At 45.9% G+C, this 28,000-nt stretch overlaps 1 protein-coding gene and 3 non-coding genes across 5 annotated transcripts; 3 read left to right on the top strand and 1 right to left on the bottom strand.

Moving 5' to 3' along the window:
- Nucleotide 1: 1 nt before the first annotated feature.
- Nucleotides 2-16,181, bottom strand: TRIM41 (tripartite motif containing 41). 2 transcript variants are annotated; one of them, XM_060197369.1, is made up of 6 exons: nucleotides 14,623-16,181; nucleotides 4,841-4,936; nucleotides 2,785-3,015; nucleotides 2,245-2,267; nucleotides 1,920-1,984; nucleotides 2-1,519 (listed from the first exon to the last, which is right to left on the bottom strand). In XM_060197369.1, exons 1-6 carry the CDS (start codon nucleotides 15,445-15,447, stop codon nucleotides 921-923), a joined length of 1,839 nt encoding a protein of 612 aa, XP_060053352.1. In that variant the 5' UTR covers nucleotides 15,448-16,181; the 3' UTR covers nucleotides 2-920. The 2 variants fall into 2 exon arrangements, with proteins under 2 accessions (XP_060053352.1, XP_007527209.1); XM_007527147.3 differs by having other exon boundaries at nucleotides 1,920-2,047; nucleotides 14,623-16,179.
- Nucleotides 16,182-18,555: 2,374 nt separating this feature from the next.
- Nucleotides 18,556-18,628, top strand: TRNAV-CAC (transfer RNA valine (anticodon CAC)). The gene has a single exon. It is a non-coding gene; the product is annotated as a tRNA-Val (tRNA).
- Nucleotides 18,629-18,986: 358 nt separating this feature from the next.
- TRNAK-CUU (transfer RNA lysine (anticodon CUU)) lies at nucleotides 18,987-19,059 on the top strand. Its single transcript has one exon. It is a non-coding gene; the product is annotated as a tRNA-Lys (tRNA).
- A 5,596-nt stretch (nucleotides 19,060-24,655) lies between these two features.
- On the top strand, nucleotides 24,656-24,728 carry TRNAV-AAC (transfer RNA valine (anticodon AAC)). The gene has a single exon. It is a non-coding gene; the product is annotated as a tRNA-Val (tRNA).
- Nucleotides 24,729-28,000: the final 3,272 nt, after the last annotated feature.

Below are 28,000 nucleotides of genomic sequence, written 5' to 3'. Positions count from 1 at the left end.
AAAGAAGCAAATAAACTTTATTTCCACAACACAGCCCCTTTTTCCCCCAGGAACATGAAGTCAACCTCAGCCACCAAAGCAGAGGGTAAAAAGCCATTAAGTGACAGAAGGCAAGAAGTTATTAGAAAAATAGATTATACCCAAGGCTGTCCTCCCAGGAATATGCACCTCTGTTCCAAGCTCCCTGTGTGAGGGCACACCAAATAAAGAACAAACAACATGGAGGCAGTTAACTGACAAAAGGAGCTCCACTGAACAGGGTAGAGGGTGGGATAAGCTTTGCTCCCAGATTGAGTGCTGGAAAGAAAGATGGGGGGGGGAATAATTTATTGGGTGAGAACAGTGGTACTGTGATGGTGACCCATTCCAGACATCAGAAGCTAAATTCTGGGTGGTCTATGGAGGTAGAAATTAGGGATGGAAGGAAAGTTTAGAATGCCTCCTTCTCCCAGAGTAGACATTTAATTATTAGCCCAGCCTGCTTTCCCCAAAAATGTTTCCAGGTCTCTTAACTAGTTGAGTTTTGCACCAGAAAACAGCTGGAATGGGAGTCGTCATGGACTCTACCCAGATCTCCCAGCAGTAGCTAGAAGGTTAGAGAGCAAGGCTTAGGAAAAAAACAGAAAATACCTCCCCTCATCCCTTACTCAGGTCCCTGGATGGACAAGGAAGGGAAGAGCAGGCAGCTGTTCTTGGGGCTCCATGCAGACCTGATGGACATAGGAGGTGAGAGGGCTGAGCTGGAGGCTAGAAGGGTTCTTTAGACTCCTAGAGGGAGAAGCAAGTGCTTGGATCGAGGGAGCAGGAAGCAATGCAGTTACAAACAGGAGCTGTTCAGCCCCCAAACTTAACGGGCCACCCTCCACTACCACCCACCCCCCAAGTGCTGACTAGAGGGGCCCCTGCGGGTGGTAGGCTAATCAAGGGCAAAGCTTGATCCGGGTGCCCTTAGAAAGCACCCGGAAGAAAGGGAAGACACGCTCGCCAAGGAAGGCAGCGGAAAAAGTGTGCACGTGAGCCAGAGTCTCGGCGTTGTAGAAACCCAGGCGGCCGGCCTCGTAGTCCAAATAGACGCCAAAGCGCCGAGGTTTCTCGCTCGGGCTCAGCAGTGTCTGCTCCGTTGAGCTCTGTGCCTGGTACCGTTTGCCATTAGTGCCCACGCACCAGACTTCACGCTGAAGCAGGGGTTGCTGGGGCAGGTGTAGCCGGCGGCGACGATGATGATGGCGTGAGGAGCTGGCATCCCCGCTGCCCACAGCAACTCCCCCAGGGCCCACCTTCTCCTTATGGGTGGATTCACGGGCAGCACCCACCGCCCAGCCCCGCCGTCCACCCACCTCTACCTCCCAGTAGTGCCGGCCAGAGCGGAAGCCCTGGGCCCCCAGTACACAGCAGTCGGCCGAGAAGCGTTTGGGATGGTCAGCAACCTCCTGCCGACGCTCTGCCAGGCGGACCCCCCGCCGATCAGGGGACAGCAGCAGGGCCGGGTGAGCCGTGTCAGGGTCCAGCGTCAGGTCCACTTGGGAGGGGAAGGACAAACACGCCAGGGCTGGAACAGCTGGTCCCCACTGGCAGCCAACTCCACAGGTGGGCCTGTTCCCCACTTGGGCCCTCCCCTGTCCTCCCCAAGCTGTCCTCAGCTCCCCACTCTTGTGGGCTGCACCTCTTCCTCCACTGTCCCCAGGACACCATACAAGCCATCCCCCGACACTGGGTCTGCTCCCGCCCTCCTCCACACCCAATGTACCTCCAAGGGAAAAAACAGAAGCTGCTCTTGTCTCAATGTCCCAGGGGGCCCACCTCTATCTTGTTCCACCTCGACTCCCACTCTTCCCCCCCAAGGCTTAACTTCTCTTGACCCCCAATCTCAGTGCTGTGAAGGGTAAGGCAAAGGAAGGTCGTACAGGTGACCTCCCTACCTCTGGCAGCCTGACAGAACATCCGGCTCATTTTCCTCACGATGGCATCTGTCAGGAAGTCATGGCTATGGGGTTGACACGGGTCAGGGGACCAGACTTCTGGGGGCTGCAGCTGTATTTCTTCACACCTGGAGGGAGGGGACCGGGCAGGGGGTGGGACCAGGATATTCCCAGAGAAAAGAGCAGAAGCTGAGGGAAAGGAGAGGAGGGTCCAGGAGGCAGAAACTCGGGTCCTGGGGAAGGAAGGAGAGGAGCAGGATACCCAAAAGGCAGGAATAGGGAACCAGATGCCACTGAGTCACGAAAGACAAAGGCAGGAACACACCTATTGAAAGTCTCCTTGATGTCCTACGAATAAAAAAAAAGGGGGGGGGGGAGACAGTCAGTTGCACAAAGACAGCTTCTTTGTCCCAGTCTGTTCCAGCCAAGAGCTTTTTTTTTTCTGAACTTGAACAAGGCCCTCAATAAATATGGTTCCCTCTCAATCATCCCTGGGCCTCAGCACACCTAACTCATCTTGTTTGCTATGAACCTGGCCACTTCCAATCCCAGTAAAAGAACCTTCACTGTGTATCTTGGGTCATCATTTTCAAGATGGCAGTTACTGTTGAAAAAGTATGCTTAATGCTCATTTAAATCCCCCTACAACTGAATCTTCATTATTTTCAGTGGGTACAGTCATCACATGGGTGCCATATTTGACATTAAACTGTCTCCAGCCTCAAAAACAAACTTTTGATCCTCAGGTTCTATCACTGTGGACTTCACCCAATGAGGAAAGAGGAGAGGCTGCTCTGGGTGGGTCTCTAGTGAGCACTGCCTGACAGACCAAACATGGGGTGCTGGGGGAGGGGGTTGGCCTCACCTGGAGCAGCCGCAGGCCCCCCTGCTGGCTCCGCTCCTGGGCCTCAGCCAACAGGCGGCTCAGCTGGGCAGCCTGCTCGGCCAGGCGGCTGGCTGCGGCTCCCGCTCGACCCAACTGGACTTCGTGTATCTCTCGAAGGCGCCTCTCCAGCCCCGCCTGCTCTTCAGCAAGAAACCGTGTCAGCCGCCCGAACTCTGAGGCCACAGCTGCCAGTTCTGACTTCATCTGGTTCTGGGGTAATGCAACAGAAAGACAGAAACATAAAAACCCACCTCTGCAACTGCCACCCCTCAATTCAAAGCGAGGGGGCCCTACCTTCCCCAGTTTTAAGACCAGGGAAAGAAAAATTTAAAAAGCTCCTTTCTCCCACCCACCTACCAGCCTAATAAGGCACCAACCTCTGCCTTTAACACATGCCTCCACTCTGGCTACCTGATTTCACTCAGGTCTATTAAATACGACCAGAGAGAGAGAGAGAGACCCCCCCTGCCACCCAAATCGAAATCAGGAACATTAAGTACCACTGAATCTCTGGTGACTCATATCTCAATTAGAAATGCTATGTTGGGAGTCGGGTGGTAGGTAGCACAGCAGGTTAAGCACACGTGGCGCAAACGCAAAGAACAGTGTTAAGGAACCCAGTTCGAGCCCCAGCTTCCCACGTGCAGGGGAGTCGCTTCACAAGTGGTGAAGCAGGTCTGCAGGTGTCTATCTTTCTCTCCTCTCTCCATTTCTCTGTCCTATCCAACGACAATATCAATAACAACTACAACAGTAAAACAACAAGGGCAACAAAAGGGTATATTTCTTAAAAAATTTAAAAAAGAAGTAGTCATATTCATAACTGGTAAAGCAGGTATGCAGGTGTCTTTCTCTCTCCCTCTCTATCTTCCCCTCCTCTCTCAACTTCTCTCTGTCCTATGGAGCAGTGGATACATAGTGCAGGCACTGAGCTCCAGCAATAACCCTGGAGGCAAAAAAAAAAAAAAAAAGTTTACAACTGAGTATCTTTTTTTAAAAAAAAATATTTATTTTCCTTTTGTTGCCCTTTTTTTTATTGTTGTAGTTAGTTGTTATTGATGTCTTCGTTGTTAAATAGGACAGAGAGAAATGAGAGAGGAGGGGAAGACAGAGAGGGAGGAGAGAAAGACAGACACCTGCAGACCTGCTTCACCCCTTGTGAAGTGACTCCCCTCAGGTGGGGAGCCGGGGGCTCGAACCGAGATCCTTACACCGGTCCTTGAGCTTTGTGCCACATACGCTTAACCCTCTGTGCTACCGCCTGACTCCCACAACTGAGTATCTTTTAACACCCTCCCTCTATCCCACCCTACCGTACCCTCCTGCATCATTACCCTCCAGGTGACAGAGACTGGGGTCCTCAGACTCTCACATAGCACCAAACACAGAGCTGGTGTTTGGTAAAAAATTTCTGAAATAAGTTAAGTATAAAATTCAGGTGGCCCAGGAGGCAGCACAGAAGATAGTTAAACTTTCAAATATCTCGTTAAACACATATATTCCGGTGCACAAGAACCTGGGTTTAAGCACCTAGTCTCCACCTAGCCAAGCCCATTTTTTTAAAATTTAACCTCTTCTTTTTTTTTTTTTATTGCCACCAGGATTATTGCTGGGGCCTGCTGCTGGTACTTCAGATCAACCATTCCCAAGGACCTTTTATGTTTTCTAATTTTTATTACAGAAGAATTGAGAGAGGACAGGGAGATAGAGGGAGAGAAAGACAGACGACACCTGCAGACCTGCATCCGTGCTTGTGAAGTGGCCTCCCTGCTGGTGGGGGACTGGAACCTGCGTCCTTGTACTTGGTAATATGTGCACTTAACCAGGTGAACCACCATCCAACCCCCACCAGCTGTTTTCACCCATTTCAGAAAGCAGGAATGAATATGCCTCCTGATCCTCCAAGGATCCTCCCTACTCAAGGCTCTGGGGAAGCACCTACCGCCCTCCAGGTCTTGGTAGTTCCTGCTTCAGAGGATCTAGTCACCACTTTGGCCACAGAGAGGGTCAGTCCCTATCAGAGACAGTCACCCACCTTTAGCTCTGTCACCCGCCTCTCCTCCTTGGCCTTTATCTTCTGTATAACCTCCAGGTGCTTCTTTAGAGGTTCCACGTGCCCCTGCAGTTTGGCCTGAGGAAACAGAAAAAAAGACAGTCAGAGGTCTGGGAGGAGATAGCTATCTACTCTCAGAGCCCACCTCCCACATCCTCCCTTTGATGGAATGTAGCTCAAAGGCTGAGTCCCATCCCACGTTCCAAGTAACAAACTCCCTTCCAACCCTAATCCTCTCTTCACATGCTGACAAAGACCTCCACTCTCTCCTTGAACACAAGTTCTGGGTGGGCTCCCTAAGCAGAATGATGATTACTACAGGGCCACACTCACAAGCCCGGTGAGCCTTGTGTATGCATGCTCCTGCCTATGGTGCCCTCCCCCATCTGAAGCAACCTTCCCTATAACTTTCAACTTTACATACTTTTCTGATTTGTGCCTGTGTGAAAAACTGTTCAGTGGTTCACCACTGCAAAGATGATGATGGTCTTACTGTCCTTACGTTTCCAGTCTCTCTCTTTTTTTATGTCTTTTTGGGGGATTAATGGTTTACAGTCAATAGAAAAATACAATAGTTTGTACATGTGTAACACTTTCTAGTCTCCTCCCCTATACCTACTTCTACAAAAATTTGTAGTTAAGCTACATATAACTTCTTACCCTTCCTTTCCTAAGTCAAATTCCACACCTCAAACAGTTCATGGAAACAGAGAGAGGTTGATTTGAGCATTGCCCTGCCATCCACTACATATTCAAATGGCAATAAACTTTATCCTCCTTTTTGCAATAGGTGGTGTGATAGTTTGGTTGGTTGGGTTTTTGTTTGTTTGTTTGTTTTTGTTTTTTGCTTTTGCCTCCAGGGTTACTGCTGGGGCTCTGTGAGAATCCACTGCTCCTGAAGGCTATTCTTCCCTTTTGTTGTCCTTGTTGTTTATTGTTGTTGTGGTTATTATAACTGTTGTTATTAGTGTAGCTGCTGTTGGATAGGACAGAGAAATCAAGAGAGGGGGGGTAGAAAAAGATAAGACACCTGCAGACCTACTTCATTGCTTGTGAAGCGACTCTCCTGCAGGTGGGGAGCCGGGGACTTGAACTGGGACCCTTATGCTTTTAGCACTTAACCGGCTGCTCTACTGCCCAACCCCCAATAGTTTGGTTTTTTGAAATTTTTAAGTATTTATTTATTCTCTTTTGTTGCCCTTGTTGTCTTATTGTTGTAGTTATTATAGTTAATGATGTCGTTGTTGGATAGGACAGAGAGAAATCGAGAGAGGAGGGGAAGACAAGAGGGGAAGAAAGACACCTGCAGATCTGCTTCACCGCTTGTGAAGCAACTCCCCTGCAGCTGAGGAGCCAGGGGCTCGAACCGGGATCCTTATATCGATCCTTGCACTCTGCGCCACTTGCACTTAAGCTGCTGCACTACCACCCGACTTCAGATAGTTTAGTTTTTTATGACACTGCCTCTTCTGACTTTACGTCCAGATTCCTCTCTACAGTGGAAAACTAGAAGTAACAGACTCTACCTCATGAAACTCAAGCTGGCACATAGCAAAAAACCAGTGAATATTACTTAATAACATGCCCTCCCCAGGCCTTAAGCTGCTAATGACAAGTCACCTGATAATGACCTTTAAACTAAAGAGGTTACTGACCCAGAATACAAATGGCAGTTGTTGCACAAGTTAAGCAGGTATGGGGGGGGGGGAATCACAGTAGCAAGACCACCCATTGTGTGAAAATACATAAGCTGGAGAGGGGGGCAGGATCACGATGGCAGAATAAAGAGGATCTGTGTTTACCTCCTGCATTCACAGTAAAGATGCACTAAAATGAGGAACACCAAGCTGTACAGACAGACCTGAAAACAAAGGCAGACTTCCTACAATGAGACAAAGGTATACCACCATGGCAGGAAGGGGAGAGACATGCCCTCACCAAAAGAAGAGACTCTCAATGCACAACAGCTGCAGCTTGGAAAGTATTTCCGAGATGTGCATCTTTACTCTGGGGACGAAGGAGGCGGACTGTACGAAATTCCCAGCACCGGATCCTATTATGATCCTATACTTCTTACAGCACTGGACTAGAAAGCAAGGAACTATAGGGGCCAGGTGGTGGTGTACCTGGTAGAGTGCACATTTTACCATGATCAAGGACCAGTGTTCAAACTCCTATTCCCCACATGCTGCGGAGAATGGGAATGCAGTGGAGCAATGTGGCAGATATCTCTCACTCTCACAAAAACAGGCAAACAAAACAGGAAGCAGAATGTGGGGGAGATGGCAGCCAGGATGGGTGGTCTTGTTACTGTGTTTTTCCCTCTACACCTGCTTAACTCATGCAACAACTGCCTTTTGTACTCTCGGTCAGTAACCTCTTTAGTTTAAAGGTTGTTATTTGATGACCTGTCATTGGGTCATTGTGCAGACATTACGCCATAACAATAATTCTGGTGGCAAAATAAAAGAAAAAAAGAGAAGAGAGAAAAGGAAGGAAGGAGTAGCCCCGCAGCTTCTGAGATTCTGCTTCCTGCTAGTCCTGCAGTGTGTGATCGATTGCTACCTGAGCCCACACAAGTGACAGCCTAGCAGCTGCAGGGCACCCACACCTAGGCCCACACCCACTCATGCATGGACTCCTGGCCCAGGTCCTCATGAAGCACCAAATATCACAGGGAATATGGAGATTGGGCGGTGGGAATTGTGTGGAGTTGTACCCCTCCTACCCTATGGTTTTGTTAATTAATCCTTTCCTAAATAAAAAACAAAAAATAATAATAATAATAAAAAAATTAAAAAAAAAAATATCACAGGGAAATCACTAATGGGTTAAGATAAAAGGTTTAGGGGGTTAAAAACCCCCAAAACAATGTTAGGTAAATTTCAAAAACAAAACTTTAAAGTCCTAACAATGTTCAGAGTGGGCTAGGTCACAGCATAATGGTTATAAAAAGACTTTCTGAGTCTGAGGCTCTCCAGCACCACCAGGAGCCAGAGCTAAGCAGTAATCTGATTAAGAGGAAAAAAATCATAAAGACAATTTTTTAAAGACTTTTTCCTTAATATTTTATTTATTAAGTAGAGGAAAATTTAAAGGGGAGGGGGGGGGAAATAGGGAAAGAGACAAAGAGATATCTCTAGCCCTACCTCACCATTCATGAAGCTTTCTTCCTGCAGGTGGGGACCAGGTGCTTGAACCTGGATCCTTGTACACTATAATGTGTGCTCTTAACCAGGTGTGCCACCACCTGCCCACCCCCCCTTTTTTTTTTTCCCTCCAGGGTTATCACTGGGGCTCGCTGCCTGCACGACAAATCCACTACTCCTGGCAGCCATCTCTTTTGCATTATTGTTGTTGCTGCTGCTGTTGTTGGGACAGGAGAGAGAAATTGAGAAAGAAGAAGACAGAGAGGGAGAAAGACAGACACCTACAGACCTGCTTTACCACTTGTGAAGTGACCACTCGATGCAAGTGGGGAGCTGGGGGCTCAAAGCGGATCCTTATGCCAGTCCTTGCGCTCTCTACTATGTGCGCTTAACCTGGTGCACTACCGGCTGGCCCCCTCCCAAGAATTTTTAACAATTATTATTTACTTGTTGGTTAATTTTACGAAAAAGAGGAGAGGGAGAGACTGGAGCACCACTCAGCTCTGGCATATGTAGTGTTGGGGATTGAACCCAGGACTTCATGCAAACTTTTTATTTTTTAATTTTGTATTACTACCAGGGTTATCACTGGGGCTCTGTGCCTGTACAATGAATCCTCTGCTCTTGGCAGTCTTTAGCACTAAACCTGGGACTTTGGGGCCTCAGTCATGACAGTCTCTTTGTATAACCACTATGCTATCCATATTATATATTAAGAAGGGCAGACAGGGAGAGAAAGAGACTTACAGCACTACTTCAACATCTGCAAAACTTCACACCCGCACGTAGGGACCAAGGGCTTGAACTTGGGTCCTCGCACTTGGTCTTTGTGTGTTCTACTGAGTGCACCACATCCCAACCCTCATGCAAGTCTTGTGCTTTACTTCTGCACTATCTACCTCCCCAGCTGAGAAATTTTTTTTAAAAATATTTACTTATTCCCTTTTTGTTGCCCTTGTTGTTATATTGTTGTAGTTATTGTTGTTGTTACTGATGTCATTGTTGGATAGGACAGAGAGAAATGGAGAGAGGAGAGGAAGACAGAGAGGGGAAAGAGAAAGACACCTGCAGATCTGCTTCACCACTTGTGAAGCGACTCCCCTGCAAGTGGGGAGCCGGGGCTTGAACTGGGATCCTTACACAGGTCCTTGTACTTTGTACCACCTGTGCTTAACCCGCTGCACTACCACCCAACTCCCAGAATTTCTCTTTTATAAGTTTTATGAAAGGGAAGTTTTTTTTTTTTAACACTACTTTCTACTTTTCACCAGTAGTGCCAATAATTTCAACTCTACTGATGTAGACTTTATGACACTCAGCTTTCCCACGGAAAATGTTTCCAAAATTGTAGATAAGTAAGCACAAAATAAAACTGGAGACATTTTCAAGGACTTTTGTTTAACTTTTTAACTTTTGTGAGCTTTAGCTCCACATCATTTATTACCTACTGAATAACAAAACTTATAGAGCAGCTACGTCAAGGTGGAGATAATGTACATACTCTAAAGAGATCAACCACCTTGCTGCAAAACAGGTTCTAAGTTAGAAAGGGAATAACAGGGCCAGGTTGTGGCACACCTGGTTGAGCAGATAGTACAATGCGCAAGGACCTGGGTTCAACCCCTGCTCCCCACCTGCAGGGGGAAAACTTTGCAAGTGGTAAAGCAGTGTTACAGGTGTCTCTTCCTTTTTCTTTTAAAGAATTTATTTATTTATTCATGAGAAAGATAAGAGAAGAAAAAGAACCAGCCATAACTCTGGTACATGTGCTGCCGGGCGAACTCGAGAACTCATGCTTGAGAGCCTAGTGCCTTAGCCACTGTGCCACCTCCCGGGACTACAGGTGTTTCTCTTTTTATCTCCCCCTTCCCTCTCAATTTGTCTCTATGATAAAAAAAAAAAAAAAAATTTAAAAAAATCACTCTAATTAGCTGCACAATTACACAATGTGTTAATGTCAGTTACATGTGTCTCCATGGTCTCTCCACACTGCAGCACCCTACTAAGTTGGCACTCAACAGGTGTAACTAAAACAAAATTCAAAGTCCTTGCAGGGGAGGATATAAAAGGAGTGCAACACCTATGGACAGTTCACCTCAGGAGCCAGTTAACAATGTGAGGGCGAGCAAAATAGCGCAGGGAAGCCAGGAGGTGGTGCAGTACACACAGCACTAAACTTTAAGGCACAAGGTCTTGCATTCAATACTTGGCATCTCCTGTGCGAGAGTGACGTGCTGGTGGTCGCCCTCTCCCTCCCTCCTACCTTTCTGCCAGTAAGAAACAAATCTTAAGGGGGCGGGGGTGGGGGAGGAGAGAAAAAAAAAGGGAAAAAAAAAAAATATATATATATATATGTCGCCTGAATAATATGCCTGCTTTGCCATGTGAGTAGCCCAGGTTCAAGCCCAGCCCCCACTGCACTGGAGGAAGCTTCAGTGCTGTGGTGTCTGAGGGGAAAAAAAAAAAAAAAAAAAAAGACCCAGGCAGTGAAGCCCCAGGGGGATAAAAGTACACATTCCGTGATGGGTACAGGTAACTAACTAGGAACCAAGGGGGACACAAAAGACAGAAGATGCTTACAACCACTCCTAACAGGGTCCAAAAACGCAGGCAATGTTCTGAATGCAGATTCCTATTCTAGGCTTGACTTCCAAAGATACCCTCCCCCTGACTGAGACTCTTGAGTGAGATAGCCCACTATGCTTTCCAAAACCTGTCCCAGTAATTTCGACGGTCTGGACTGACAAACAGGAATGAAGGAGTAGTTCTATAGTACAGATCTGTCTGAGCTGTACCACTCAGTTAAGAAGCTCTATAGACTCTAAAACTGGGGTACCTGTAGTGAGCCCAGGGAGTGGCACGGTGGATAAAGTATTGCACTCGAGAATAAGGTCTTGAGTTTGATTCTCAGCAGAACATGTGCCAGAGTGATGCTCTCCCTTCTTAATAAATAAATGCATGTATCTCAGGGCTGAAAAGATAGCTCACTTGGACGGTGGACTTGCTTTGTCAAGGGTGCAACAGAAGTTTGAGCCTGGCCCCCACTGCACTGAGAGAAGTTCTGGTACATCATCTCTATCTCTATCTGAAAAAGTTGGCCTAGAGCAGTACAGCCCTTGTGATGACAAAAAATAAATTTGGGATCCGGGCAGTGGCGCAGCAGGTTAAGTGCACATGGCAGAAAGCACATGGACTGGCATCTGGATTCCCATTCGAGCCCCCGGCTCCCCACCTGCAGGGGAGTCGCTTCACAAGTGGTGAAGCAGGTCTGCAGGTGTCTCTCTCTCTCTCCCGGTCTTCCCCTCCTCTCTCCATTTCTCTCTGTCCTACCCAATAACAACAACAATAATAACAACAATGATGATAAACAATAAGGGCAACAAAAGGGAAAAATGAAAAGTTTAAAAAAATAAAGATTAATAAATATATTGGGGGACAGGTGGTAGTGCAGCAGGTTAAGCGCACAGGACACAAGGACTGGATCCTGGTTTGAGCCCCAGCTCCCCACCTGCAGGGGGGTCGCTTCACAAGCCATGAAGTAGGTCTGCAGGTGTCTTTGTCTCCCTCTCTGTCTTCCCCTCCTCTCTCAATTTCTGTCTTGTCCAACAACAGCAATGATAACAATAAATACAAGGGCAACAGGGGCAACAAAATGGGGGGGGGAAGTAAATAAATATATTAACCTTTAAAAGTCTATTTTAAAAAATATTAAATTGGGGTACTTGTAGCTTGGAAGTTGGTACAGCAACAAAGCAGAGGTTTTTGCTCTTGAAAGCCTAAGTCCTGCAGTGTGGGAGGTGGTGCAGTGGATAAAGCATTGGACTCTCAAGCATGAGGTCCTGAGTTCGATCCCCAGCAGCATATGTACCAGAAAGACGTTGGTTCTTTCTCTCTCCTATCTTTCTCATAATAAACAAATAAAATGTTAAAAAAAGAAAGAAAGAAAAAAGAAAAAGAAAAGAAAGCCTAAGTCCTAAGTTCAATTTCCAGCACCATGTATGCCAGAATGATGTTCTGGTTCTCTCATAAGTAAATAAATATACAAGTAAATCTTTCTTTTTTCCAAGTAAATCTTTAAGAAAAAAAAATTAAATTTGGGAGTACTGATGACAGTATGTCAGAAAATCTGAAACATAAGTCATAAAACAAAAAAAGCTGCAGCCTGAGAGGTGTTTCATTTCAGTGGATAAAACACTGGACTGTCAAGCAGACAGTCCCAAGTTTGATTTTCAGTATCCCATGTGCCAGAGTGATGTTCTGATTCTCCCCTCCTCACACACTTAAAACATAAGTTAATCAGGCCTATAAGTTGATCAGGCCTTAGGGAGACAGCATAATAGTTATGCAAAAAAACTTTCATGCCTGAGGCTCCAAGCTCCCAAATTCAACCCTCAGCACCACCATAAGCCAGAAATGAGTAGTGCTTTGGTGTTTCTGTGTCTTTCCCTCTGTATCTATTTCATTTAAAAAAATAATAATAGGGTGGAGAGTAGATAGCATAATGGTTGTGCAAAGAGACTCTCAAAATCCCAAGTTCAATCCCCTGCACCACAAGCCAGAGCTGACTAGTGCTCTGGTTTAAAAAAAAAAAAGGGGGGGGGGAGTGCTGTGGTAGCACTGCAGGTTAAGCGCATGTGGTGCAAAGCGCAAGTGGTGCAAAGCGCAAGTGGTGCAAAGCGCAAAGACAGGTTAGGATCACGGTTAGAGCCCCCGGCTCTCCAAGTGCAGGGGAGTTGCTTCACAGGCAGTGAAGCAGGTCTGCAGGCGTCTGTCTCTCTTCCTTTCTATCTCCCCTTCTCTCTGTCTCTATCCAAAAACAAATAAATAATTTAAAAAATTATTTAAAAAGGAAAAATAATAATAAAATAAAATAAAAAAGAGGCATTACCCTGTCCTCTTGGTCCTATCGCTGTGTACTGGCTAACTCTTTCACTTATGTCCAAAAAGAAACAGTCAGAAACAAGGGGCAAGATTTTCAATAAACTAGAATCAGACTCCCAGAAAAGTAATATAAAAAGCCAAATAACTGACATCCCAGTAGTAGTGGCATTAACAGCAATAGGCCAAGGGAGTAGCAATCAAGTCACTAACTAGTAGCTACATGGTCCTGTGGACATCACTCCAGTCTATGTCTTAATTTGTAAAACAGCAAACTGACAAGATATTATATGAGACAGTTCATGTAAAATGCTGTACAGTGCCTCATGCAAGCAGTAAGTGCTGAGCAGGACAGGGGTACATAGCATAATGGTTATGCAAAGAGACTCTCCTGCCTGAGGCTCGAAAATCCCAGGTTCAATCCTCTGCACCACCATAAACGAGCTGAGCAGTGTTTTGGTAAAAAAAAAAAAAAATGTTTATTTGCCATGTGTGTGGCTCAGGCTTGAGTCTGGCCCCTACAGCATTGAAAGGAACTCCTGTGCTGTCTCTATTTAAAAAAAAAAATAAAAGGTGCTCAATAAACATTAATTTTCTGTTGTTGTTGCTTTGGGCCAACTTTTCTTGGGGAAGGTGGGACACAGTACTAAAGCTGCCTCCAAGGGCAGGGGTAGACAGCATAATGGTTATGCAAACAGACTCTCATGCCTGAGGCTCCAAAGTCCCAGGTTCAATCCCCTGCACCACCATAAACCAGAGCTGAGCGGTGCTCTGGTTAAAAAATATTAATAATTAGGGGTCGGGCGGTGGCGCAGTGGGTTAAGCGCACGTGGCGCAAAGCGCAGGGACCGGCGTAAGGATCCCGGTTCCAGCCCCCAGCTCCCCACCTGCAGGGGAGTCGCTTCACAGGCGGTGAAGCAGGTCTGCAGGTGTCTATCTTTCTCTCCCCCTCTCTGTCTTCCCCTCCTCTCTCCATTTCTCTCTGTCCTATCCAACAACAAAGCAACGTCAACAATGGCAATAACCGCAACGAGGCTGCAACAACTAGGGAAACAAAAAACAAAAAAAAAAGGGGGGGGGAATGGCCTCCAGGAGCGGTGGATTCATGGTGCAGGCACCGAGCCCAGCAATAACCCTGGAGGAAAATAATAATAATAATAATAATAATAATAATTTAAAAAAAGATTTAAAGCTGCCTCCAGTGTAGCAGCACTGCAGGTGGCGTACAAGGGGCTCCAACTAGTCACCTGCCTGGCAACGTAGGAATCCTCCAGGTCCCCACCTGCAGGGGGAAAGCTTTGCAAGTGGTGAAGTAGTGCTGCAGGTGTCTCTTCCTCTACTTCTGCCCCTTCCCTCTCAATTTGTCTCTATCCAATAAATAAAGATAATTTAAAAAATTTTTTTAAGTAAGTCAAGGATAGACTTAAGATTGCTAATAAAGCCCTAAAAGCCTGTCACCTGAATTCCCAGCACCTCGGGGCAGTGGAAGTATCAGACAACAAGTCAGCGGCATTTTACCAGAAGATGCAGCCCAAAGATACGGTATCACCGGCTTCGCCAGTCTTCTGTGGTGGTCGCTGCGTAAAAGGGTCCTTGGTCCTTCTCCCTCGACCCCCATCTTGGTGCTAAGCAAATGCTTAGAGTCAGCTCCCCAATGTGTGGAGTTCTTTGGCGGAACGAGGCATTTCCCCTTCCCCGTTCTCCTCCCTCTCAACTCCCGTCTTCTACCTCTCTCACCTTGTATTCCTGCACCACCTCCTCCAAGGGCACCACGCTGTGCTGTTTGTGGCTCCTGGACTCTCGACACACGACACAGATGGCCTCTTCATCCACCTCGCAGAAGAGCTTCAGGGCTTCTTGGTGTTTGGGGCAAATGCCCTGCTCATTCGCACGGCTTCCCCGGCCAGGGGTCGGGTGCATCTGGCGAATCACCTGCACCATGTTGGCGAGCTGCAGGTTGGGGCGGAAGCTCCGCCTGGGGAAGCTCTTGCGGCACTGGGGGCAGGTGAAGCACCTGCGCGGGGCGGGAGGTGGGGGCAGCGGGGTGACTGGATCCAACTCCTCCTCCTCCTCCTCTTCCTCCTCCTCCTCCAACACCTCCTCCTCGTCCTCCTCCTCCTCCTCGGGCCTCATGTCTTCTTCCATGTCCCCCAAGTAGTAGTCCAGGTCTTCCTCCTCGTCCTCCTCCTCCCACACGTAGTCCATGTTATCCCAGGTGGAGCTTCCCATGCCGCTAGTCCAGAACACACCCTCCTCTTCCTCCTCCGCCTCCTCCTCCATGTCGCCCTCGTAGTCTTCATCCCGCATGGGGGTCTCCCAGCCTCCGCCGGCGCCCACCGCCTCCACTTCCTCCTCTTCTCCTTCCTCCTCCTCTTCCTCACGGTCTAGCTCTTCCCGGTCCTCCTCGTCCTCACCGCCCCACAGCTGGGTCACACACACCCGGCAGAAGTTGTGCCCGCAGCCGATGGACACGGGGTCCGTGAAGTAGTCGAGGCAGATGGCGCACACCGCCTCCTCCTGAAGGGTCTGCACGGGGTTGGGTGCCATGGCAACGGCAGCCATCTTAGTGTCCGGTGAGCCAGTCTAGCTGGGCGTTGGGGGGGGGCGGGGGCGGGGGGCTTCCCTCTCAGGCGCCCCAACGACCCGGCCCCACCCCCAGCCCTGCCACTCCACACCTTGCCGCAAGCGCAGCCAGCTGTGTCCCGCCGGCCACCCACCCTTTCCGAGCCGCCCGCTCCCCGAGGACGACCGGGCCTCCGCAAACGGAGGGGGCAGCGCCGGCCGTTAGCACCCAGCTCCTCTCAAGGCCCTGAGTGCGAATCCGCCCCCAACGATCCCTTGGCCTGCTCATAAACCCCCGCCCCTCCTCACTTCCTGGCCCCGCCCCCAACTTCCGGCCCCGGTCGCCGACACACTTCCGGCGCGACGAGCCACCCAAACTTGCGAGCTGCCTCAGCGCGGTGTCGCAGCGCCCCCTTCCTTCCCGCGCCGGGCTGCTGGAAACGGCGAGGAGACGCTCTAGCAGACGCTCGCGGACAGGGCGGCGGGGCTAGGACGGTGGCGCCCCACGTCTCTGTGACTAGGGGGAGCGGAAAACGTAGACAGAACCGACGGTCCGAGTTCCCCCGCTCCCCGCGACAGGGGAGAAAGTCCGGGGGACGGTGGAAGCGTCTGACGGCCGTTTTCCCTCGGGACTAAGACCGCATAGCCCACCGCCATCCTAGCGACTGGACACCACTGCTGCTGAGACTCCTCACGGCCGGCGCCGGAAGTCGTGGGGCCGGCCCCCTTGCCCTCCCTGTAGTACTTCCGGCTCCTCTAGGCGGAAAACTTTGTAGTTTGAGGGCGCAGAGCTTCCCTCGGAGGCCTCGCCCCCAGGTCACCCCGAGTTCACTGGCGTCTTCACGCCCATTTTAGAAGCCGTTGTGCTGTCCGCCGTTTGGTCGTTTAAATGAACAGCCCTGGTTGTGTAATATACCCATGTGATCTCACAATCGATTCAACCACTAGTAAAAATAATAATAATATCGAGCCCCCGGCTCCCCACCTGCAGGGGGGTTCTCCTCACTGGTGGTGAAGCTGGTCTGCAGGTGTCTTATCTTTCCTTCTCTGTCTTCCCCTCCTCTCTGCATTTCTGTCCTAACAACGACGGCGTCAATAACAATAATAACTACAACAACAATAAACAAGGGCAACAAAAAGGAAAATAAATAAATATAAATCATAAAAATAAGACTTTTCTAAGTGTCCATTAGTAAAGGAATGGTGACAAGACATTCCCACAGTGAACACTCCTCAACATGTATTTACTGTTTAGACAGGACAGAATGGGGGAGATCGGAATAGAGAGAGACACCTGGAACCCTGCTTCACGCGTGAAGCTTCTCGCCCTCCCCCTTTTCCGCAGCTGGGGGCTTGGGATTCGAGCCCCTGCACTTGTGCATGGTTAGATGTGCATTTAACCAGATGTGCCACCCTACGGTCACTCAACATGTGCTCTTAAAAAGGGAGGGAAAAAAAAGCCAAGATGGATGTTGAGCTGTGTATACTATTTGTAAACTAGGGAGATTACGGTTTAGTGGTACTTGAGGCATTCTGACAACTATCTCGGGGAGATACAAAGTTCTGACACATATCTTAAATGTAAAGTGTTGTAAATCAGCATTTCCTCAATAATGTATTAAAAAAAATAGTGGGGGCTAGGTGGTGGCGCAAATGTTACAGTGTACAGGGCCTGAGGTTCAAGTCCCTGGTCTCTAGCTGCAGGGGGGAAGCTTCCTAAGTTGTGAAGCAGGTTTCTCTTCCTTGCTATCTTCCTCACCCCTTTCAATTTCTCTCTGACTCTATCAAGTAAGTAAATAAGATGTTATTTAAAGATTTATTTAAAAGGGGGTTGGTAAGAAGAAAGGAAGTTGATTGATTTGTTGAGAGATTGGTTATTAGATGTTTTTGATATTTTTGTAGTCCTGCATTTGAATTAATATCATACAAAGCTATTACAATACTACTTAGTAAATACTAAGAACAATGCAGAGTTGATTGTCCATTATTGTCAGGTGAAGGTGAGGATTCTGGCTAGGAAGGCCAGCTTCCCGTGTATGTTGAATCAACACTATAATTTTAAAAGGAGGGTAGGGGGAAGAAGCAAACCAAAATTTTTGGCTCAGTGTTGTTAATTTATTCAACATCCATGCTCTTAAGCTGGAAGTATCTGGAGGCCTGACTTCCTACAGGCTCATTCTAAGCAGGGCATGCACTGAGTTTGTGGCGCTGATTTTAGGAGTTAATGCTACCCGGGTTTGGGAACTCTATTTCTCCTTAAACATGCTGCTGCAGTGCCCAGAGCAGCTCTGCTAAATATATATAGTGCGGGGAACAATACTTATCTTTTATTATTATTATTATTATTGATTTAATATTGATTTTCCAAATTGTTACTGTGTAATCCCACACTGTTTCCACCACCAAAGTCCTCTGACACTACTGTCTCCGTTGGAAACTACGGTAGTTCTCCCAATACTTTTTTTTTTTTTAAAAATACGTACTTAGTTAAATTTTTAAAAATTGCTGCAGGGTCCAGCGGAGAAGTAGTCACAGAAGCCAGAACTTTCACCTTCTACATCCTAAAAAGAATTTTGGTCCATACTCCTAGAGGGGGATAAATGTTAAGGAAGCTGACCAGAGGGTTCTGAACCCTAATTCCATCAGGACCGGGAGAGAGAAGAGAAAAAAGAAAGGACCTTCAGAAGTACTAACAGGTGTTGGTGTGACTTTGAAAGAAAAAGAAGGCAAGATCATAGGAGAAAATGAGCAAAATTAAGTTATAGAAATAATAGTCAACACATATGTGTGACCTGGGGAGTCTCCCATGGAGGGAAATGGGAGACACAGAATTTAACTAAATTAATTTTTTTTTTTTTAATTGCAGGGCTTGAAGCTGCAGGACCATAATTCATGTATATAAAGTACGCGGCAAGTGCGAGCTGCTGCGCGGGCGCGGAGCCGAGCTCGTGGAATTCACCAGCTAGAGATGCGGGGACCCGGCCGCGCGCTCAGCCCGCGAGTCCCGCCCTGAGCCGCGGCCCCGCGGCAGGTTGGCCTCGCCTGCCGGGCCCGAGCGCGCACCCTGTGAACATTCTAGGTGCTGACAGCCCAAGCCTGACCGCCGTAGTTTCCGTAGTGTAGTGGTTATCACGTTCGCCTCACACGCGAAAGGTCCCCGGTTCGAAACCGGGCGGAAACAGGTCAAAGTTTTCAGGTTGTTTTTTTTTTTTCCCTCTCGGTTTAATTTTTATTTGTTATCACTTTTCCTCAAGGGATCCCCAAGAAAATAGGATGTCATTGAAGATGAAATACTAGAGACAGTCGTTATTTGGGTTTGGATGAGACCAGGAGACGCGATCCTCCACGTAAAGTCTCGAATTTCTGTCTGTCAGCCCTCCCCAAAGCGGCCTAGACTTTGGTCTCCCGGTGCGGGTGACAAGGACAGGGCCTGATGTTCAGTGGGGGCTCCCCATTCTCGCACAGGTGCCTCTCTCAGTGTAATGGCCGCCCTGCTCTCCACCTTAGTCTCTGGGGACAGAAAGTCTTGTTGTAGTACTGCCCGGCTAGCTCAGTCGGTAGAGCATGAGACTCTTAATCTCAGGGTCGTGGGTTCGAGCCCCACGTTGGGCGTACGTCTTTTTAAAGGTCTTAAAGATTTGATCCCAATTTAAGGACTCAATTCCTATTTGACTTAAGGTAGTAAATGTCAGAGTCTAACGGGTGGTCAGATCCCTCGAGCCAGCGTGGGTGGGGTTTGGGGGTTTGTAGTTTCCTTGGTCATGTTGCCGATTTCTCGCTGCCTCTGTACTCAGTTTTGTTGTTCCAACAAAGAACTCTTTGTAATTCGAGAAGCTCATTTCCATTATGTCCTCTTTGTGTTCAATTTATTTATTTAGTGTAGGTCTTCAGGGAAATGCTGTTCCCTTTCCCAAACACACGTTCCAGCTTCCCCCTCTCCAAAAGAGAGTGAAAATGCCCTTTATTTTGGACCACCTTAACCTAGAGACCTCCTTGACATGAAAATTTTCTTTAACTTCACTGTGAGGTCACTCACTCCTGCACACTCTGCCTGGCCCCAAGAGATGCCTGTACCCGCCTCCAAAAAATAAAAAATAAAATTGATGCCTGTAGATCACATAGACCTGGTGTTTTAAACATGCTGAGCAAAGGAAATCATTGTCTGCAGTACAGGAATCCAGTGAGATGGGGAGCTGGTATGACACTTTAGGAAGGTAGACTGACCAGGAGTTGGCTTGTAAAATGGGCAGAGTTCCTAGTGCGGGCCTAGCTCCTGCCTGCAAGGGGAGTTGCTGTGGTCTCCTCTGGGAATGTAGAGGTTTAATCAAAGTGTTTCACATTTAAACATTGACCTTTGGTCTTGCACACATGCTTGAGGAATCTTTGCAGCGTGTGGTGTTTTGTTCTCCTTTGGTACTACCTTTCCTGGTACTGGAAACCACTCTTTGGGACAGGGTGGTGGCGCACCTCCTTGAGCGCACATGTTACAGTGTTCCGGGACCGGGTTGGAGACCCCGTTCCCCACTTGCAGAGGGAAAGCTTTACAAGTGGTGAGGCAGTGTTGCAAGTGTCTCTCCTTCTCTCTGTCTCTATCTCCCCTGCCTTCTCGATTTCTGGCTGTCTCTATCCAATAAATAAAGATAATTAAAAAATAATAAGAAAGAAAGAAAGAAAGAAAGAAAGAAAGAAAGAAAGAAAGAAAGAAAGAAAGAAAGAAATTCTGGCTTTGGTAACTAAGAAAAAGGGTAATTAATGCACAAGCTTCTCTTTCCTCTCCCAGCAAACCCTGAGCAGGCCTTCAAGGCATACAGAGCTCACAGAGGCCACAGAGGCGGAGAGACTCCTGCTGGAAACTTAAGTGACTCCTGTGGTCTGGGAAGTGGTTCAATGGATAAAAGTATTGGATTCTCAAACATGAGGTCCAAAGAATTCTGGTTTTTTTCTTTTTCCATATCCCATCCCCTCCCTTGAAAGTTATCCTATTCTTTTTTTTTAATTTCTTTATTGGGGAATTAATGTTTTACATTCAACAGTAAATACAATAGTTTGTACATGCATAACATTTCCCAGTTTTCCATATAACAATACAACCCCCACTAGGTCCTCTGTCATCTTTCTTGAGGTCCAAAGTTTAATACCCCGCAGCACATGTACCACCAGAGTGATGTCTGGTTCTTTTTCTCTCTCCTATCTTTCTCATTGATAAATAAAATCTTAAATTTAAAAAAATGACTCCTGTATGGCTCACCTGGCTAAGCTCACACGTTACAGTGCTCAAGGACCTGTGTTCAAGCCTCTGGTGCCCACCTGCCGTGGGAAAGCTTCATGACTGATGAAGCAATGCTGCAGGTATCTCTCTCTGTCTCTCTCCCTCTGTATCTCCCCCTCCCCTTTCTCTCTGTCACTATCCAATAATAAAAGTTTTTAAAAGAGTATTTAAAAAAAAGAGAGAGAGAGAGGATGAAGAGGAAGAGTAGTCTGGGAGGTGGTGCAGTGGATAAAGCATTGGACTCTCAAGCATGAGGTCCATTCTAAGATCCCTGACAGCCCATGTACCTGAATGATGTCTGGTTCTTTCTCTCTCTCCTCCTGTCTTTCTCATTACTAAATAAATAAATAATTTTTTTAAAAATGCAGAGAGGTGTGAGTGGAGTGAGGCTGTATCAGGGAGAGGGGCTGGAAGGACATCATCCTGACAGGACACAACAGAGAACTAGACACAATGAGTGACAGGGGAAAGGAATTCTAGTGGTTTCTGCTGTAGCTAGGTGGCTTAATAATTACCAAAATAAAGAAATAATAATAGCCAAAATCATAGACTGAGGATGAAGGTGAGAGAGATGATAGTAATAATGAGTCTCACCCTGAACAGAGTGAATGAGACCTGAAAGAACACACCCCAGGCACTTGGATCTAAAGAGTGGGGAAAGAGGTCATCATTACAACCAGGCTTGAGGGTCACGTGATAGCACACCGGGTTAAGTGCACATAGTGAGAAAGTGAAGCTAAGTAGGGCACCAAAGTAAAAATCTCTGGGTGGAGGGTAAGGATAGATGTTCAGCTTCACTTCGGAGGGCGGGGGGGTGGAACACAGACTTTTGGACGTAGGAATGGTGTTAATATATACTCCTATTATAGTCTCACAAGTTACTATTGATTTTATAAGGGGGGAAAATGGATCGAATGCCTCAGACTTTTTGTTGCATAGACCATAGCTCTAAGTATATGTTCCTTCAATCTAAGCACTTAAGACTTCAAATTAGTGATTGGATTGAATTCTAACAGTGGGATCAAATTGTTAATACATTTCTAATAATGACTTGATCTTTGAAATATTAAATCTCCTAAAAGCTTAGACCAGGGAGAACAAAAGCAACTGGTGGAGTTCCTTTATAAGATACAGCTATAAGTAAATAGCATAAAAGGATATAAATTATGGCCAGGTCTTGTATGCTAAAGCAAATCCTAACAATGGGATTTTCAAAGTGAACCCAATTACCAAATGATTTGGTTATAGCTATATAGCTATAACTATCCATTGCTTTCTTAAACCCTAAGACAGCAGGAACTTTCCCCTTTCTCTATGGAGCCCATATTTCTCCCAGTCCTGAAACCTCTAGCGTGGAGCTCACTTTCCTGCATGCTTCTCCCAGTTCATACCAACTGATACTGCACCTGCTGATACCAGCCTAATCAATGCAACCAGTACCACGTCGGCATGTTTCACTTCGGACTGCATCCAGAGATGTCAGGTGTGGAATGTGATCCACCAGCTTCATTACTCTGGTGAGACCTTTCCTAGCTCATAGGACTCCTTAAATTCATTTCAGATGGTACACTTCTTAACATACCTCAAAACCTAGATATAGACCAGGGTCCATGAGATGGGGCACATAAGTACATATATCCAGAAGTTGGGGAAAAACATATACCTGAGAGCAAAAGTGAACAATAGTTTGCAATGAGTCAATAAATGTAGCAAGAAAGCAGAAAGACCTAAAAAGACACCATAAAGTACCTAATGAAATAGTTTCTACTTAGACCTAGATACCCTCCTCACCTACCTCCTATTGCACATCCCTCAATCACCCCAAAACTAACCTTGTCAGACAAAGTAAGGACTACAAAAGCTGAATAAGGGTAAGAAACTAGCATACTTTAATGATGACTCTTTAGTCACTCACTACCAGGCCACCCCATCACCTGGGGCCTTAGTCAGGGAGCCCTGGGATTCCCACACATACATGATGGGTCTAGACCTCCAGCAGATCCCTCTTGCCACTGTCACTGGTCATCTCCATCAAGAACAACATAATGGGCCCCTCTGTGGGCCCCTATCGGACCTGGCCCTCAATCAACAATGGTAGAGAATGTTCCATTCTCTGAAGGGAGGTTGGATGGCATACTCTGCCAATCACCCGAGGAAGATGGGTCCTGAAATTGGCACAGCCTGGAATGTTCCTAGCTATGACCACAAAATGTGAGCTCAGACCTACAGGGATGCAGAGGTGATATAGGACCCTGTGCAGAACATGGGCCCCAGATCAGAATGATGGCGTTTACAGTTAACAATATTTACATGCTTTCCCATATTTGGGAGCTACTCTCTTCCCTGATCCAGCTTTCTGGTCCTTTTCCCAGCTATGACACCACCACCACCACCCCCCACCACCACCCCCAGACAGTAGCTTAGGTCCCCTGCATTTGGATGTGAGATGCAGGCAAAAACTAGATGGGTTGTGGTCTGGGAGATGGCACAGTGAATAAGGCATTGGGTTCTCAAGCATGAGGTCCTGAGTTCAATCCCTGGCAGCACATGCACCAGAGTGATGTCTGGTTCTTTCTCTCCTCCTGTCTTTCTCATAAATAAATAAATAAATTATTTAAAAAAAAAAATAGTTGGGTCATGGGCCCCTTGGAATATACCTAAGATGGTCCTACTACCTTTTTCCAAAACGGAGACCCCAAATCTCCATCTGGTATTTCAGATTTGATTCCAAATATGAAGAGACAATTTTGAAAAAAAAAAAATCAAAATAAAGAGACAATTTTGCATAATTTAGAAGAAATGTGCACTAATTTTGAAAACATGCATACATTTATTGTAATGTATCTCTTTTTTGCTTACTTACATTTAATTGACAATTTGATGAAAATTTGTGTAGGCCTTCTATACTTTGAATGCAGTTTACATTTAGTTGAGTCTTTAGTTCTTTACTGTCAATAGAGCACAAATTTTGTGAAAATTTAAACCCTCTGATTCAGTCGTCTGCTTAAAGTAGAAATAATGGAGAAAATTATTTCAATCTTAAGCTTTTCAGGTTGTATTTACTTTCCCTCTTCAGAGGTCTGTGGCTTTCATTCACTCTTACTTTCTTTCTTTTTTTTTTTTAATTTTTTTTTTAAATTTATTTTATTTATTTATTCCCTTTTGTTGCCCTTGTTGTTTTATTGTTGTAGTTATTATTGTTGTTGTTGTTGTTGGATAGGACAGAGAGAAATGGAGAGAGGAGGGGAAGACAGAGAGGAGGAGAGAAAGATAGACACCTGCAGACCTGCTTCACCGCCTGTGAAGCGACTCCCCTGCAGGTGGGGAGCCGGGGTTCGAACCGGGATCCTTATGCCGGTCCTTGTGCTTTGCACCACATGTGCTTAACCCGCTGCGCTACAGCCCGACTCCCTCACTCTTACTTTCATCAAATATTTATTTATTCCCTTTTGTTTCTCTTGTTGTTCTATTGTTGTAGTTATTATTGATGTCGTTGTTGTTGGATAGGACAGAGAGTAATGGAGAGAGGAGGGGAAGATAGAGAGGGGGAGAGATAGACACCTGCAGACCTGCTTGACTGCCTGTGAAGCGACTCCCCTGCTGGTGGGGAACCTGGGGCTTGAACCGGCTTCCTTATGCCAGTCCTTGCGTTTTGCACCACGTGCGCTTAACCCGCTGCGTTTCCGCCTATCTCCCTCACTCTTATTTTGATTCGTTTGTTTTTATCCCTCTTTCTCCCTCCCTCCTTTCTTTCCTTCTTTAATTGTTGGATTGATTTTAGAACCTTTTAAGGGGTCGAATTAAGACTCAGTGTTATCTAGGGACCAGGTACCCCCAATGGCATGATTCCAACAACTTTCACTCCACAAGCTAATGAAACCTGGGCAGACAGGATGAGAGGATCGGACTTAATGAACTGTTAACGCCACCTAGAAATCTGTTTCCGTAGTGTAGTGGTTATCACGTTCGCCTAACACGCGAAAGGTCCCCGGTTCGAAACCGGGCGGAAACAGTTGGCAGTGTTCCTTCCTTTTCCAGCTTTAATCTCTATACTCGATACGATTTTTTTTTTTTTTTCTCCCTTCAGATAATGTGCTGGAACTTGGTTAGTCTATTTTTTTCTTTTTTACTAGAGCACTGTTCAGTCTATTTTTTCTTTAGAAATAAATATATAGATTCTAAATTGGTCATAATTTTCATAGACACAGTCTGTCTTTTTTTTGTTCTCCTGAACAATTTTTCTTTTCTTTTTATTATTTGTTTTTAAACAGAACACTGCTCAGCTCTGGCTTATGATGGGATTGGAGCCTCAGGCATGAGAGTCTTTTTTCATAACCATTATGCTATATCTACCACTGCTCTTAAGCAATTTTTCTAGTGAATTCATCTACTTTCATCTACATCAGTGAGTTCCTCCAGTTTTCTCCTTTCTCTTTTCTTTTCTTTTCCTTCTTTCTTTCTTTCTTTCTTTCTTTCTTTCTTTCTTTCTTTCCTCTCTTCAGAATTCTAAGTGCTACGCGTTGGTGGTTAAAGGCAGGGAGTCTGCAGCAGCAGTGGAAGTTCAGACATTATCTCTGCACACCCATTTTTGTATGAGCTAACCAGTGCCTCCCTCATCTTGTTGCTAGCCAAGGGTTCTGGTAAGTAAAAGAACAACACCACCAGTGGTTTAATATTCAGAATGACATCCTTTGGTAACCTTAATTCATAAAGTAACCAGTAAAAGGGATTGTTCCTGATGTTCCCCCCCCAAAAAAAAAATCAATGCTATGTGCAATTTATAAATTGAACTTAACCCTTCAGCATTACAGAGGTTGTCACAAAGCAAATGTCATTTCCCATATTAAAAACACTTTCCTCTCAAAAAGGGGAGTCTTTTTAAAAAAATGGCGTTGGAAAAAAATGGGTTGTATCGTGCAGAAGAATGAAATTAAACCACTACATTGCACCAAACACAAAAATAAATTCCAAGTGTATCAAGGACTTGGATGTTAGATCAGAAACTCTCAGATACTTAAAGGAAAATATTGGCAGAACTATTTTCCATTTAAATTTTAAAGACATCTTCAATGAAATGAATCCAATTAGCAAGGAAGACTAAAACAACAATAAAACCATGGGATTACATCAAATTAAAAAGATTCTGCACAGCAAAAGAAACCATCACCCAAAGAGACTTCTCACAGAATGGGAGATCTTTACATGCCATACATTCAAAAGGCTAATAACCAAAATATATAAAGAGGTCACCAAACTCAAAAACATGAAAACAAATGACCCCATCCAAAAATAGGGAGAGGACATGGACAGGATAGTCACCATAGAAGAGATCCAAAAGGCCAAGAAACACATGAGAAAATGCTCCCTGCTCTGGGAGGTGGTGCAGTGGATGAGGCATTGGTCCTGAGTTCAGTCCCCTGAAGCACATGTACCAGAATGATGTCTGGTTCTTTCTCTCTCTCTTGTCATTTCTCATGAATCAATACATAAATTTAAAAAATGTCTTTAAAAAATGCTCCAAGTCATTGATTGTCAGAGAAATGCAAATGAAGACAACAATGAGATACCACTTCACTCCTGTGAAGTGTCATACATCAGAAAAGATAGCAGCGGACACTAAGAATCCACTGCTCCTGGGATCAACTAGGAATACGAAAGGAGACCACCTGGGACTGAAACAAGACAGGACTAGAACGACTACAGGAACCCACCAAATCACCAGTGAGTGCAAACACACGTGGCTGGTGACAGAGAGGAGCCTAGGCAGAGACTAAGTGGCTGGTAACAGTCTGACACTCTGTCAGTTGAGACACCACGTTCAGTCTGTCCCACCAACAAGGGGACAGCTGAAGAGAGGAGAGGACTCCCCAGAGACTCACCAAGTGCAACTCTGAGTCTCCATTGCTATTGCCCTCAAAATCTGGAGCAGCGGCAGGGAGGGACACCGGGGGACAGAGATCTAACCAGGAAATTCAGGAGAAGACCGATACCTCGGTGGCATAGCTGTGGGGCTGTGAAAGTCACTTTGCATAACCACTGGACTATCTCTGCCACACCCTGCCTTATCTCTTGGTTAAGAGTCAGTGATTAAGTTAGAAGCCCTCAGGCTCCCATAGCCTACAGAGAAGAAAAAAAAAAAAGAGGCTTTTAAATCACTGAGCTCCAACTCAGGGATTAAAATACTATTAAAACAACTGTTAACTTCCACCACTGTGAACCCTTTAATTACCTTACTTAGACACAAGTCAATCCAGGAAATAGTGATCAGTAATTTGAAAAGTACTGAGAGGGAACTCATAATATAATATATAAAATGGGTAAACCAACAAGAAGAAATGTTGGAGAAACTAACCAGGACAACAGTCCAGCTAAAAGCCCCCAAAAGTGTGAAGCACAAAATATCCAGTTCAACATCCAAACATTAGCTAAGGAAATAATCATAGGAGTTAGTAAAGAGTTTGAAAGAATTGTAATCAGAAATACAGGAACAACAAATGAGACTCTGGAAGAAAACACTAACTATCTCAAGGTTGTTAGAGAACTGAAAGCTGAAATAGCTGAGCTAAGAACACAACTAGATGAACAAGCTAAAACAATACCAGAACAGGGAAACAAAATAGATGAACTCCAGAAAACAGTAGAGGGCAGAGAGAATAGAATCAATGAGGCTGAAGACAGAATTAGCAAGATTGAGGACAAATTAGAGACAATTAAAAAAGAAGTAAAAGATCTCAAAAAGAGATTAAGAGATGCTGAAAATAACAACAGAGATCTATGGGATGACTTCAAAAGAAACAATGTACACATTATTGGCTTACCAGAGGAAGAAAGGGAGAGGAAGAAAGCATTCTTCAGGCCATAACAGCTGAAAACTTCTCTAGTCTAGACAACATCAAAGACATAAAGATTCAAGAAGCCCAGAGGGTCCCAAACAGAATTAACCCAGACATAAAGACACCAAGACACATTATACTTAGAATGGAAAGGAATAAGGATAAAGAAAGGATCCTGAAGGCTGCAAGAGAAAAAACAAAGAGTCACCTACAGAGGAAAACACATAAGATTAGCAGCAGATTTCTCCACACAAACACTACAGGCCAGAAGAGAATGGCAAGATATCTATCTAGTGCTCAATGAGAAAGGCTTTCAGCCAAGAATACTATATCCTGCTAGACTGTCATTCAGACTAGATGGAGGCATCAAAACCTTCTCAGACAAGCAACAGTTGAAGGAATCAACTATCACCTGAAAGAAGTTCTGAAAGGTCTTCTATAAACAGTCAGG

This window comes from Erinaceus europaeus, chromosome 9 (assembly GCF_950295315.1).
Source record: "Erinaceus europaeus chromosome 9, mEriEur2.1, whole genome shotgun sequence".
NCBI classification, from domain to species: Eukaryota; Metazoa; Chordata; class Mammalia; order Eulipotyphla; family Erinaceidae; genus Erinaceus; species Erinaceus europaeus.
This window is presented reverse-complemented; position numbering and strand designations above follow the sequence as displayed.

Bases quoted from the DNA above. Each gene is read 5' to 3' on its own strand.
- TRIM41 (XM_007527147.3), bottom strand. From the start codon at position 15,447: ATGGCTGCCGTTGCCATGGCACCCAACCCCGTGCAGACCCTTCAGGAG. The intron at 3,016-4,840 runs GTGGGTGACTGT...GCATTACCCCAG, and splicing joins GGCGGGTGACAGAGCTAAAG to AACCAGATGAAGTCAGAACT. The intron at 1,520-1,919 runs GTAGGGAGGTCA...TCCCCTCCCAAG, and splicing joins GTTCTGTCAGGCTGCCAGAG to TGGACCTGACGCTGGACCCT.